Genomic DNA, 15,733 nt, shown 5'->3' on the forward strand with positions numbered 1-15,733 from the left:
CGGCCCAACAAGTCCACACCGACCTGCCGAAGCGCAACCCACCCATACCCCTGCATTTACCCCTTTACCCAACACTATGGGCAATTTATCCCGGCCAATTCACCTGACCAGCACATCTTTGGATTGTGGGAGGAAACCGGAGCACCCGGAGGAAACCCACGCAGACACGGGGAGAATGTGCAAACTCCACACAGTCAGTCGCCTGAGTCGGGAATTGAACCCAGGACTCTGGTGCTGTGAGGCAACAGTGCTAACCACTGTGCCACCGTGCCGCCCAAATCTCTGCCAAAGAATGGCATGTTGGGTTGAAACTGCCTGTTGGTCTGCTGGAATAACCGGAAATCAAAGATGAAGAAGATTCCCACATGATGACCAAATCTCCACGCCAGGCCAAAACCACCCGTCTTTAACTTCAGGCTCTCAAGCCTAGCTGTGGACCTGGAGCAACAGGGGACCTGGACATCAGAGCCAGGGCAGTCAGCCTGGTACCTGCTCCTCACCTACTGGAAAACCTGAGCTGGAATGGAGCCATGGCCGGCGCATCCTGGTGTTGCTCCCGCTGCTGCCTGAGGCCTCCTCCAGCACCCACCACGCGGAGGTTTTTGAAGAAAAGGGAAACAAAGAAAATAGAGAAACCAAAGAAACCAAATGTTAAACAAAGATAAAAATGAGAAAGAAAGCCAACAGGAATGGATGAGCCCCGGGCTCAGCCCTCTATTCTGTCAAGGGGTTGCACACAAATTTGCTGAACCCAGGGCTTCAGGAGATTACAGAGATAGAGATTCTGCAAAAAAATGAGAAATTTACAATCCAGGTAATTATTTAACCAAAGCTACCCCAGGTCAGCGAGGACTGGATGATTGTGTGTGAATTAGAACAAGTCCAGCAGGTTTGGATGACTTCACAGAGGATGGAATGTGAGAAACCAGCCAGGAATGCAATGGAATTGTCAATTGTCGAGGTAACAATGTCAGGAATGAAAGTTTCCGGGCTGGGTGAAATAAGATTGGTGTGAAAAGGACATTGTTACTGCAGTGGGAATAGGTGATGTTAGTGATAGGGAGAACACATGGTCAAAATTTCACTTAAATGCTGACACTTAAGCTGGAGAGGATTCAGAAGAGATTTACCAGGATATTGCTGGGAATGGAAGGTTTGAGTAAAAAAGAGAGGCTGGATAGGATAGGATGTTTTTCATTGGAGCGTTGGAGAGGTGATCTTCGAGAAGTTTGTAAAATAATGAGAGGATAGATAATATGAATAGAAGGTGTCTTTTCCCTGGGTTGGGGTATTTCAAGTGCAGGCAGGTGGGACTAGTTTAGATTAGGATTATGGTCAGCATGGACTGGTTGGACGAAAAGGTCTGTATTCCATGTTGTATGACTGTATGGCTGTATGACTACACCAAGGTTGCAAACAGGCTGACTCAGCCTCAACAATGTTACCAAGAGGACGGATCGATTTGATTGTTGAATCTGTGTCAAGGAACACTGACAATAGCTTTGGTCTTTCTAATGTTTAGTTGGAGGAAGCTTCTACTCATCCAGAACTGGAAATCAAACAATTTGACAACACCAGATAGGCGAAACAGTGCATGCAACTGAGGTATGCATTTGGATGATGTTGTCAGGGGGAAATGTACAGCTGAAAAAAATGAATAAAACTGAGGATAGATCCTTGGAAATCACCAGAGGTAACAATGTAAGAGAAATCCTTTGCGGGTGATTCTCTGGCTAATGTGAAAGAGATAAGAATGGAATTAGGTGACAGCAGTCTTATGCAGCTCGATGACAGTGGAGAAGTGTTGCCATCAATGTGTCCCAGTCTGCAGAATCGGTCGAGAAGAATAGTGAAGAAACATTTACCTTTGCCAGTTACACAAGATGGAATGTGTGACTTGGAGAAGAGCTGTTTTGGTATTACGGCAGGGACAGAAAAACCTGTTCAGGTGGATTCATTCACGGAGCTTCAGCAAAGACAAGTGTGCATTTGAGAAGTGACAACAATCAAGGCTTTTGGAGACAAAAGGAAGAGTTAAAAATGGTATTTTGTAAGGCAAAGAGGACAAGGAATAGGTCATTATGCTCAACAAGCTTGTTATACATTTTAATGTAATCATGGCTGACTGAATTCTTTTTGATACTTTTTTACCCACACTATCCTCATAATCTTTTACCTAATTGCTAATCAGAAATCTTCTAACCTCTACTTAAAATAAACTCATGCTTCCACAGTCCTCTGAGTAGTGAATTCCAAAGATTTACAACTTCTTGAGTAAAAAGAGATATACACATCTCAGTCCTAAAAGCATCTTCTTTATTTTTAAATTTTTCCCCACCCAGACTCTCCAATTAGGGAACACACATTATTGGCATCTTCCCGATCCATCTTTTTCAATATGTTGTAGGCTTTAATGAGATCACTGCTCATTCTTCAAACCTCTCGAGAATACAAACTTAGTTTGTCCAATCTCTATTCATAGTACAATCAGGGAACCAGTCTGGTGAACCTTTATTACACTCCCTATATGGCAATAATATCTTTCCTGAGATAAGGAGACCAAAACTGCACACAAAGCTCCACATATGGGCGAAACAAGCTCCCACACAATTGAAGCAAGACCTCACTATTATTGTACTCAAATCCAATTGCAATAAAGCTACTATTCCATGAGCCTGTCTAATTGCTTGCGACACTTGCATTTTAGACTTCAGTAACTTTTTGATTAGGACATCCTGGCCTCTTTTTACATCTACATTTTCCAACGTCTCACCATTTGAGAGATATTCTGTACACCTACTTCAACTGTAAAAATGGATGATCTCATAGTTTTCCACATTAAATTCCATATGCTACATTCTCAACCATTTGCGAGGCCTGTCCAAATCGTCCTGAAGATGCTTCACATCTTCCTCACAATACATCAAACATAGAACTTTACAGCGCAGTACAGGCTCTTTGGCCCTTGATGTTGTGCTGACCTGTGAAACCAATCTAACGCTCATCTAACCTAGACTATTCCATGATCATCCATATGTTTATACAATGACCATTTAAATGCCCTTAATGTCGGTGAGTCCACAACTGTAACATCATCTGAGAAAAAAGGCTCTCACTGTCCACCCCACCTCATCCTATGATCATCTTGTACGCCTCTATTATCACGTCTTAGCCTCCTTCTCTCTAATGAAAACAGCCTCAAGTCCCTCAGTCTTTCTCACAAGACATTCCCTCCATACCAGGCAACATCCTGGTAAAACTCCGCTGCACCCTTTCCAATGCTTCCACATCGTTCCTAAAATGCAGCAACCAGGAATGTACACAATACTCCAATTGCGGCTGCATCAGAATTTTGTACATCTGCAACATGACCTCATGGCTCCGAAACTCAATACCAATAAAGGCTAACACTTCGTACGCATTCTTAACAACCCTATCAACCTTCAGGGATCTATGTACGTGGACACCGAGATCTCTCTGCTCATCTACACTACCAAGAATCTTACTATCAGCTCAGTTCTCTGCATTTCTGTTACTCCTTCCAAGGAGAATCACCTCACACTTTTCTGCATTACACTCCAGTTGCCACCTCTCAGCCCAGTTCTGCAGCTTACCTTATGCTTGTCTGTATCCTGCAACATCCTTCATCATTATCCACAACTCCACCGACTTTAATGTCATCGCAAATTTAATAATCCAACCTTCCATGCTCTTATAAAAATGACAAATAGCGTTAGCCCCAAAATTGATCCTTGCGATATACCACTAGTAATTGAAGTCCAGGATGATGATTTCCCATCAACCACCATCTTCTGTTTTCTTACAGCAAGTCAATTTCTGATCCAAACCATTAAATCACCCTTAATCCCATTCCTCCTTATTTTAGATTAAATTACTTACAGCATGGAAACAGGCCCTTTGGCCCAACAAGTCCACACCGATCCTCTGAAGAGCAACCCACCCTACATTTACCCCTTCACCACATCAACTGCTTTGCCCTCATCCACCTGTTTGGTCACCTTCCCAAAGAACTCCATTAGGTTTGTGAGGCATGACCTACCCTTCACAAAACCATGTTGACTATCCCTAATCAAGTTATTCCTTTCTGGATGATTATACATCATATCCTTTGCAAACCTTTGCCCACAACAGAAGTAAGGCTCATTGGTCTATAATTAAATTAATTAATGGTTGTTTCTACTCCCCTTCTTGAACAAGGGGACAACATTTACTATCTCGCACTATTCCTGTAGAAAATTACGGCTTAAAGATCAAAGCCAAAGGCGCTGCAATCTCCTCCCTAGCTTCCCATAGAGTATCCTCAGATAAATCCTATCTGGCCGAGGGGACTTATCTATTTTCACACTTTCAGGAATTGCTTATAGCTCCTCCTTATGAACCTCAATCCCATCTAGTCTAATAGCTTGTATCTCAGTATTCTCCTCGACAATAATGTAACTTTTCAGTGTGAATACTGATAAAAAATATTCATTTTGTGCTTCTCCTATCTCCTCTGACTCCACATACAACTTCCCACTACTACCCATGACTGGCCCTAATCTTATTCTAGTCATTCTTTTGTTCTTGATATACCTATAGAAAGCTTTAGGGTTTTCCTTGATCCTACCTGCCAACGACTTCTCCTGGCTCTTCTTAGCTCTCTATTTAGGTCCTGCCTGGCTGATTTGTAACTCTATGCAGACTTGCAAGAGATCCCAGGTTCAAATTCCGGATGAGCCTGCATTTCATGAGTGGGTGGCACAGTGGTTAGCACTGCTGCCTCACAGTGCCAGAGACCTGGGTTCAATTCCCGCCTCAGGTGATTAACTGTGTGGAGTGTGCACATTCTCCCCGTGTCTGCATGGGTTTCCTCTGGGTACTCCGGTTTCCTCCCGCAGTCCAAAGATGTGCAGGTCAGGTGAATTGGCCGTGCTAAATTGCCCGTAGTGTTAGGTGAAGGGGTAAATGTAGGGGAATGGGTCTGGGTGGGTTGCGCTCCGGCAGGTCGGTGTGAACTTGTTAGGCCGAAGGGCCTGTTTCCACGCTGTAGGTAATCTAATCTAACTATGCCTTCATGTTTCATCTTTAAATTAGCTCCCTTCTTCCTGTTGACAAGAGATTCAACTTCTATCATAAACCATGGCTCCCTCGCTCGACCACTTCCTCCCTGCCTGATAGGTACATACTTATCAAGGACATGCTTTGGCTGTTCCATGAATAAGCTCCACATTTCAATTGTGCCCGTCCCCTGCAGTTTCCTTTCTCATTCTATGTGTCCTAAATCTCACCTAATCGCATCATGGTTGCCTTTCCCCCAGCTATAATCTTGGCCTGTGGTATATACATATCCCTTTCCATTGCTAAAGTAAACGTAACCGAATTGTGGTCACTGTCACCAAAGAGCTCACCTACTTCCAAATCTAACACTTGGCCTGGTTCATTACCCAATACCAATTCCAATGAGGCCCCACCTCTTGTTGGCCTGTCTATGTACTGTGTCAGGAAACCCTCCTGCATATATTGGACAAAAACTGACCCATCTAAAGTACTTGAACTATAGCTTCTCCAGTCAATATTTGAAAAGTTAAACACCCCATAATAATTATCCTGCTACTTTCACTCCTATCCAGAATCATCTTTGCAATCCCTTCCTCTACATCTCTGGAACATTTTGGAGGGCTATAGAAAACTCCCAATAGGGTGACTGCTCCTTTCCTGTTTCTAACTCAGTTAAACGAGTTCTCATCAAACTTCCTTTCAGTCACCATAATACTGTCTTTGACGAACAATGCCACACCTCCCCCTCTTATGAAACATCTAAACCCCAGAACCTGAAAAACCATTCCTGACCTGCTCTATCCATGTCTTCGAAAAGGCCACTGGGAACTCCATAGTTAAGGGGGCAGATAGGAGGTTTTGTAGGAACAAGAGAGACTCACGATTGGTGTTTTGCCTCCGAGGTGCCAGGATCATGTTTTCAAGATCCTTAAGGGGGAGGGGGAGCAGCCCCAAATCATGGTCCATAAAGGCACCAATGTCCAGGATGGGGATGTCAGGCAGAAATTCAGGGTGCTAGGGTGGATGCTTAGAGCTAGAATAACCAGAGTTGTTATCTCTGATTTGTTACACATGCCATGTGCTAGCGAGGTGAGGAATAGGGAGAGAGAGAAGTTGAACACATGACAGGGATGGTGCAGGAGGGAGGGATTCAGATTTCTAGATTTTTGGGGCTCATTCTGGGGTAGATGGGACCTCTACAAATGAGATGGTCTACAACTGAACCAGAAGGGTACCAGTAACTTTGGGGGAATTTACTAATGCTCTTTGGGAAGATTTAAACTTATTCAGCAGGGAACCTGTATTGTAGCTCCAGTGTACAGAAGGTTGAGAGTAGTGAGGTCATGAATAAGGTTTTGAGATTGCAGGAGTATATTAGCAGGCAGGAAGGTGGTTTGAAGTGTGTCTACTTCAATGCCAGGAGTCCCTTGAAGCCTCTGCACTCTGGTAAGTTTTAAATGGAGAATTTACCTTCCTGACAGCCCCTGGTTTCTGCTCTCACCACTCCTGCTGCAGAAATGAATTATATAATCCAGATTTGGAAATATTATATTTGGTCCACACGTCCAAATTGTAAAAGCCTGGGGTCCAAGTACTGATCTTTGTGGCACTCCACTAGCTACAGTGTGCCAACTTGAAAAATGGCACATTTGTTCTTACTCTGTTTCTGTCTGTTAGTCAATCATTAATCAATGTTAGTACATCACTCATCCCACAGGTTTTATTTTTTGCTAAAACCAACCTCCTGTGTGGAACTTCATCAACACTTTCTAAGTATTCTGCATCCATTGACTTCCCTTCTATCAATTTTGTCAATGAAAATGTTGTCATTCTCAAAAAATTTCCAAGTTAGCCAAAGAGGATTTTCCATTCTGAATTCCATGCTGTCCATAACAAATCAGATCATTTTTATCCAAATGTCCATTTATCAAGCCCTTTGTATTAGATTCTAGCATTTTCCCTACCACCAATACTGAAAGGCTCACAGACTTGTAGCTCCCTGTTTCTCTGTTCTCTTTCTTTCGTAATTGGGGTGACAGTTAGTAGATTAGCTAAATTAGTTAGAATCTTTCCTGAATCTATGGAATTTTGGAAAATGATACCAATGAATCGATTATCTCTATAGCCACCTTCTTCAAAACTCTGGGTGAGAATCAGTAAGTTTTGAGACATACCAATTGGAGGTCCCATTAATTTCTCGAGTGCAATCTTCTTACTAACATTAATTTCCCTCACAACACTATTCTTCCTAAGTTACTTGGATCTCTAAATCTGGGATATTCTTGTACCTTTCCATGTGAAAATAGATACAAAATAATTATTCCTCTATTCCCCATTATACATTCACCTGGCTATGCCATATTCACCCATATTAGCCAAACATTTCATTTTTACATACTTGTATAATTGGGGAGGCAATGGCATAGTGATATTATTACTCGCCTATTAATCTAAAGATCCAGTTAATGCTCTGGGTTCATGAGTTCAAATCTTGCACATAGCAGATGGTGGAATTTGAACTCAAGAAAAATCTGTAATTAAGAGTCTAATGATGACCATGAAACCAGTATTGATTGTTAGGGGAAACCCCGTTTGGTTCATTTTTAGGGAAGGAAAGTGTTATCCTTACCTGGTTTGTCCCAAAGCAATATGGTTGACTCTTAACTGAACTCTGGGCAATTAGTAATGGGCAATAAATGCTACTCCAGCCAACGATGCCCACAAGCTGTGGATGAATTAAAAATCAAAGATTTAACAGTCCATTTTTATGTTTTGCATTAGATTGCATTCATAATGTATTGTTCTTGTCTGTCCTTCCGCAAAGTTGAATATCATTGAGGTCTCAGTCACAAAATTACAGAAGTGTTACAGCACGAAGGAGGCCATTTGGCTCATCATGCTTGCACTGGCTCCTTAAGTAAGCACCATTACCTAGTTCCAATCTTTTGCTTTTCCCTCAGTCGTTGTCATGCAGCCATGATTCTGTAATGGAAATTAAATCATACCTAGATATTCTTAATTGTGCCTTTGGATCATCTAACAGTTTGTAAATGGTGCATACATTCAGATAAAGTGCCTTTTGTTTTTTTTTAACATCATTCTGCCGTAATCTGTGCTCAGCTTTGTTTCTATCATCTTCTACTTCCCGTTACCAACTTTCGAGTCTTGCAATTTGGGTTACCGTCAGATTCCCACCTCCCCTAAAAATTATTCAAACAAATTCCAACACTACTAGGAAATCTTACTGTGAGGATATCAATGCTGACATAACCGGTCCGACTTGTAGAAGTGCTACATGCACCCAACCCCTCAGAAATTTGATACACTCCTTCTATGCCAATTCTCCAGCCAAATATTCAAACAATCAATCCTCACATTCCAATTCTCACAAGCAGGTGGAACATGAGTCATCCTGAGATTATTGCTCATGAAGAGCTGCTTTTTAACTAGTTTACTGCTCTATGAATTCTGCTTTCAGAATCCCCTACCTATGTCATCAGTAATAAATGTGGATAACAACCTCCAGCTGATCTCCTTCCCCAGGAAGATGTCCTATAGCTGCTACATGACAGCCAGACGTGTACCACATCATTCGTGTCTCATAAACACCTGTTTGATCCCCTTACTATGGAATTGTTTATCATTATTGCCCTTCTGGTTTTCTTTCCCTATCTCTTCTGCATTCCCTAAAGAGCTGAGATGCCTTTGGAACTTGTCCTCTTGTTGCACTTCTTTGAGGAAAGATCACCTTAACAAGTTAACAAAATAGAATACCAGCCATCAATTTAACGGGTTAACCAAATATAATACCAACTAACAAGCATGATATGCACTGAGGATTCCTCAACTGGCCATCCTAGTATAGGCAAAACAGACATGCCTTGAAGCCTGGCACTCTAACCAGAACTCAATCAATAGACAAGTTGAACTGAAACTAGTCAGATCCAGAATTTGAAGTACCAACAAACAGAGGCATATAAATACCATGTGGCACAGACCACCAATACCTTATCAAAAATGCACTGATGATGTCACCTAACGAGGCAATGAAACATTTGCAGAAAAACACACCAGCTCAGTGAACAAATCCATGTCTATCATTTACAACTCGAGCTGCAAATCTTCTCAAGAACTCTAGATTCCTCAACTACTTGCCAAGTTTTCTTAGACAGCCTGGTAGAAACCACTCCCTCTCTGTACACTTCTAATCTGCAGTGTGACCTCTTCCCTAAGTGTACTATCCACCAGGTTTCCTGCTTCGTGGATGCACTATAGTGACTTCAGATGCTGCTCAATTTTCAAGGCTCCGGGCTCAAGCTTTTGCAGCGGTTGACACTTGCTGCAGATATATTTTTGACAGAGGGTGTGTCCATGATTTTAGATAGAGAATGACACTCATTTACTGGAGGATAGACACTTCACTTGGCCCAGCTGATTTGCCTTTTGTTACCAGAGATGAGGCGAATATTTTCCTTGGAAGGTTTTAAGAGCTCTATTTCTCAATAGGCGACAGAATTAAAGTTTTGAATATTTTTAATGCAGAGGCAGATGTACAGGCACTGGGATGAAAGTTGTCAGGATGGTTGGCAATGTAGAGAGTGATCTGATCAGCCAAGATCTTACTGAGTAGCAAAGCAGAATTGAGGGGACAGAGTGGTCTACTCCTGCTCTTTGTTCATATGAATGTACCTTCCTTAAACATTAAATGCTGGTGCCAAGATTAGATTAGATTCCCTACATTATGTAAACAGGTCCTTTGGCCCAACAAGTCCACACCGACTGTACAAAGAGTAACCCACCCAGACTCATTCCCCTATTTACACCTGACCAGCGCACCTAACAGTATAGGTAATATAGCATGGCCAATTTATATGGCCAACATATCTTTGGATTGTGGGAGGAAACCAGAGCACCTGGAGGAAACACACACAGACACAGGGAGAATGTACAAACTCCACACAAACAGTCACCTGAGGCAGGAATCGAGCCCAGATCCCTGGCACTGTGAGGCAGCAGTGCTAACCACTGAAACACCATGCCGCCCTCACTGAGAGATCTTCTGGCTGAAAGGCAGGGGCATTATTCAAAGATCAACAAGTCCTCCTTGTTTAACAAGAAATCACTGATATTAAATTTTTTTTTGTACTTATTCAGTTTGGGATTGTGCTTGATGCTGCATCGACATATACTTCGATTTATCTTTACCACTGGCCTATGAACACAATGAATGGAACCGGGGTCGTCAGTCAGCTGTACAAGTGTGACGTTGATGGTAATGTCTCTTTCTGTGAAAAGATCAATTGTCCCTTTTAAGACTTTTACTGTCTTTCTCCTTAATCATTCCTATGGCACAGCCTTGCTCTATCTTCTTAAGTCCAAGAGACACAGATGTGAGTGAAAATGCTACATAAATGATGTAAGAGTCTGGTCCACACTGATGCTCCTGGCTATTAAAACTGCTCATCATTCCAGAATCAAACTGGGATGTAAAGATAAATGTTTCTTTTCTCCAGTGTCAACCCCATCCCCTCTACCCTTGCCTCCAACAATAAAGGTGAGCAGCTAGTGAAATTTCTCTGCCACCTAGACTGAGACAAACCAATCCACCCTTGCCTCATAGTGGACTGGTTTATCCATACTCCCTCAAATGCCCCCCTGTTCACATCCTGAACATTGTACCTTTCTCTAGTATCACTCCAAACTCCTCTCATGTCTCTCTAAACTCATACAAGCAACAGGGCCTCATGCTCCTTTGACCCTATTTCCATGAATCGATCACCCAACTCCTCTTTCTGGTCTCCATGTTAGCTAATCTTGTTAATGGTTCTCTTTGGGTACTCTTTGCCTCAAGTCAGTATGACAAGAAGAGAAATTTTCTCCAAGTAAATATTGAGTGATCAAGGTCTCACCCTCTGGCTATTGATGACAAAATCAGAAAGGGATTTGTATCACTTCCTTGGGGGAGGCATCACATTAAATGTTGATCAGGTTCCTATCAAGCCAATGTTGGCAGTTCCTCGGGATTTAGGACACCATCAGATGTCAGTAGTTATCCATTATTTAAAATAGCAACAGGAGTTGTACCTGCTGGACTTCATCAGAAATTGCTGCTGGACACAGGCAAGTAAATGTAGAGATGGGGGTCACAGAGATGGGGTTACTGGTTGGCAGGTGCTCAAAGGTAAAGGCAAGGGAGTGGCTTTCAAGACGTAGGGTTTCTTCCTCTCTACCTTATCCATACTACTCATAATTTTATAATCTCAATCATGTCTCTTTTCAATCTCCTCTGCCCTGAAGAAACCAACTGCAGTCTATCCAATTTCTCTTCATAACTGAAATTCTCCAGTCCAAGCAATATCCTGGTAAATCCCCTCTGCATCTTCTCCATTGCTATCAGTCGCCCTAGTATGTGGATTCCTGAAGGGCACGAAACACTCTAGCTGTGGCATAACCAACAATATATGCAGTTTCACCAAGAATTTCTTGCTCTTAAACTCTAAAGGCTAGTATATTTTATTTCTTCTTAATCACTTTCTCCACCTGCCTTGATACTTTAAGGGACCGGTGTACATATAGACCAAGATCTGATCCTCAGCGTTTCCCAGAGTCCTACAGTATATTATGTATTCCCTTATCTTGTTTATCCTATTCAAGTGTGTAACTTCACATCTATCTGTCTTGAATTCCATTTGCTTCTGATTAGCCCATCTGACCAGCTCATCTATATTCTTCCTTAGGCTAATTTGTTTTTACAATACCACCATTTTTTGTGTCATCTGCAAACCTACTGATCAACCCTGCTATATTAAGGTCTAAATTATTTATATAGACCACAAACAACAGGATACCAATACTGATCATTATGGAACCTGTACTGGATACAAACTTCCAGTGGATACAATCATGAGTACAATTTGCCAGATTTCCTTGAAGATCCTTATCCAAGAATTTGCTAAAGGCCAAGTAGATTATATCAAAAACTTTGTCCTCATCTGCACACCTTGTCACTGTCATCATAGTCATAGAGTCATATAGCACAGAAGCAGATCCATCAGTCCAACCAGTCTATGCCAACCATAATTCCAAACTGAACTAGTCCCACATGCTTGCTCCTGGCCAATATCTCCCTAAACCTTTCTAATTCATGTGCTTATCCAACTGTGTTTTAAATGTAGTAATTGTACCCACATCTACCACTTCCTCAGAAATTTTATTCCACATGAAAATCACCCTCCATATAAAACATTTGCCCCTCATGTATTTTTTAAATCTCTCTCTTTTCACCTTAAAAATACACCCCCTTCTCTTGCCATGTGCCTCCTAGGGAAAGGACAACTACCATTAACTCTATCTATTATTTTATAAACTCCTCGGAGGTCAGCTCTCAATCTCCAATGCTCCAGTGAAAATGTCCCAGTCTATCCAGCCCTTCTTTATAACTCAAACATTCTACACCCAGGAAAATCCTGGTCAATTAATCTGGTCCAATCAGAGAGCACTGGCTGATAGATGTAAACAGCAGTGTCAGACATTCTGTTCAATCTGAGAGTTGGCTCTGAGAAAGCTGAATCAGTGTCAAAGATTCTCCACATGGAAATAAAAGGGGACTTGGTGGTGGGATACTGGTGTCTGTGGAGTTACTTCAGTCACCTCTTTGAAAAGAACAGAATAGAATCCTACAGTGTGGAAACAGGCATTTCACCCCAATAAATCCACACTGACCCTCCAAAGAGTATCCCACCCAAACCCATTCCCCTACCCCATTACTCTACAGTTCCCCTGAGTTGAGTCTACACATCCCTGAACACTATTGGCAATTTAGTATGGCTAATTCACTCAACCTGCACAACTTTGGATTGTGGGAGGAAATCAGAGCACCCAGAGGAAACCCACACAGACACAAGGAGAATGTACAAACTCCACACAGAGAGTTGCCTGAGGGTGGAATTGAACCCAGATCCCTGGCACTGTGAGGCAGCATTGAGCCACCTTACTGCTCATGAAAAGTTAAGTCAAGCTGGTCAGATGTGACTTCCCCTTAATAAACCATGCTGCCTATTTTTAATTAATCCCTGCTTCTCCAAATACAGATTAATTCTGTTCCTTAGAATTTGTTCCAACAATTTCCCTACCACCATGATTAGAGAGACTTACCTGCAGTCCCCTGGTTTATCCCTTTCTCCCTTCTTGAATAATGGTACCACATTGGCTGTCCTCCAGTTCTCTGGCAGTCTTGTGGCCAGAGAGGAATTGAAAATGTTTGCAAGTGCAGCCATTTCCTCCCTTGCCTCTCTTAACAGCTTGGGATACATTTCATGTGGAAATTTATCTACTTTTAAGACTGCCATACCACTCAGAACCCCCTCTCTGTCTGTGCTAATTTATTTCATTGTATCACAGACCTCCTGAGTTTTATACCTATATTGTCCCTCTCAATAGTGAAAACTGAGGCAAAGTGTTCATTTAGACCCCTCACTACATCTTTTGACTGCACACACACATTGCCACTGTGGTCCATAATGGGCCCTACTCTTTCCTTTGTTATCCTGTACATAACCAAGAATTGTTCTTTATTCTTAACTGCCAATACCCATTCATGGCTCCTTTTAGTTCTAATAATCTCTTTATTAAATGCCCCTTTGCACACTCTATATTGCTCTGGGTCCTCTGCTGTTTTGAGCCCTTGGCATCTGCTGTAAGCCTTCATCTTTTAGTCCAATGCTGTCTTTTTCTTCTTAGCCATAGTGGGTGGCTTAGTGGTTAGTACTGCTGCCTCACTGTGCCAGGAACCCAGATTTGATTCCACCCTCAGGTGACCGTCTGTGTGGAGTTTGCACATGCTCCCTGTATCTGCATTGGTTCCCTCTGAGTATTCGGGTTTATTCCAACATCCAAAGATGTGCAGGCTACATGGATTAGCCATGGGAAACCCAAGTACGGGGTACAGAGGTGTGCCTAGGTCAGATGTTTTTCAGATGTTGGATTTTATGGGCAGAATTATCTGCTTCCACACCACAGGGATTCAATGATAAATGGTCCCATCTTTGTTGGAATATGTTGGTCCTGACTTGAGGTCAAAATGATGTCCTTATCCACATTAAGTTTCATCACCTCTATGCTTATTGGCCGAGATCCATTCTCTCAAGTTGAAAATTCTCATCTTGATTTTAAGTCCCTCCAGAGGCACATCCGTCCTCTGTAATTTTCATGAATGGTTCTGTAATCTTTTCCAGCCCTCCATCCATTGAGGTACCTGTTCTCCTCTCATTCTGACCTGTTGTGTATACAGAGTTTAATCCCATCACCATTAGTTGCTGTGACTTCAGCTGCCTTGACTCCAAGACATGAAATTCTGTCCCTAAATCCATCTGGTTCTCTACTTCCCTTCCTCTGCTGTAAGGCACTCTTTCAAAACCTACTCTTTGACTGAGTGTTTGGTTGTAATATCTTCTTCTGTGGTCCAGTGCCACATTTTGTCTGATACTACCTCCCTGGAGTGCCATGAGATACTTTATTGTATTACTTTATTGCATTTATTGATATAAATGCAAGTTATGTTGCCTGGTGTGAAATATATACAACTGTCCACACACACTGAACATAAAAGCTAAATGTTACATGTAATATTTTCAAGTGCTCTTTGTTCATGTTGCTGTGTTGTGTTATGCTGTTATAAAGAGCTATGTTGTTAATTTTGTCACCTATTGAGAAAGATGGCAAATATTCCCCATAATTGTGCCAAGTAGATAATCTATGCACTGGCACAGACACACACCGTGATCTCTGGTACCTTAGAATTTACTAACAATATTTACTTTAAATTTTGATGCATAGGATTTTCTAGATCTATGGTTATCTATCCATATCTTCATTTGAGTTGACATTGAAAAGATTTAGGTTTTTGACCTTACAGAAGGGTAACTAGACATGGTCTTTTCCCTAGGTTAGGGGAGTCCAGACCTAGAGGGCTTAGGGTGAGAAGGAAAAGATTTAAAAGGGACTTAAGGGACAATTGTTTTCATGGAAAATGTGGTGTATCTCCAGAATGAGCTGCCAGAGGAAGTGGTGGAGACTGGTACAATTGCAACATTTAAAAGGGATGTGGATGGGTACATTAATAGGAAGGGTTTAGAGGGAGATGGGCCAAGTACTTGCAAATAGGACTAGATTAAATTAGACTAGATTCCCTACAGTATGGAAACAGGCCCTTCAGGGACAGTCGGTCGGCATGGATGAGTTAGACCGAAGGATCCGTTTCCGTGCTCTACATTTCTATGACTTTAAACAGTGTCCTCTCTGTTGCACTCTATATATGTAGCTTGGACATGTTGTATTGGTTCCCCACAAGACCAACGAGGAACAAGAGGATCTTTTCTCACATGATGTGTATGTCACCGAACAGGCCAACATTTTTTGCCCATCCATGAGCCCCCATAGCAACTAGTAAAAGAAAAGAATGGAGCAATGAGTAAAACGTGTTTGCCCGTCCCTGGATCTGACAAAACCCCATGCTTCTGCTACCCTGGAAACCATCCTGCACTGTGAGACCCTCACAAGTAATCCCAATCTGGCTGCTTTCCTCTTTCAGAGGAAAAATTAGATTCCCTACAGTGTGGAAACAGGCCCTTTGGCCCAACAAGTCCACACTGACCCTCCGAAGAACAACCCACCCAGT

General features: G+C 42.1%; 1 protein-coding gene across 1 annotated transcript in view; it reads left to right on the top strand.

The window, feature by feature from the left end:
* Window positions 1–15,733, top strand: part of LOC132826025 (ectonucleoside triphosphate diphosphohydrolase 8-like) — an 88,206-nt gene that overhangs the window by 3,265 nt on the left and 69,208 nt on the right. Inside the window, exon 2 of the mRNA XM_060841746.1 lies at window positions 10,213–10,335. Coding sequence (XP_060697729.1) covers window positions 10,213–10,335 — 123 coding nt within the window. The remainder of the gene's footprint in view (window positions 1–10,212; window positions 10,336–15,733) is intronic.

Source organism: Hemiscyllium ocellatum, chromosome 21 (genome assembly GCF_020745735.1).
Source record: "Hemiscyllium ocellatum isolate sHemOce1 chromosome 21, sHemOce1.pat.X.cur, whole genome shotgun sequence".
NCBI classification, from domain to species: Eukaryota; Metazoa; Chordata; class Chondrichthyes; order Orectolobiformes; family Hemiscylliidae; genus Hemiscyllium; species Hemiscyllium ocellatum.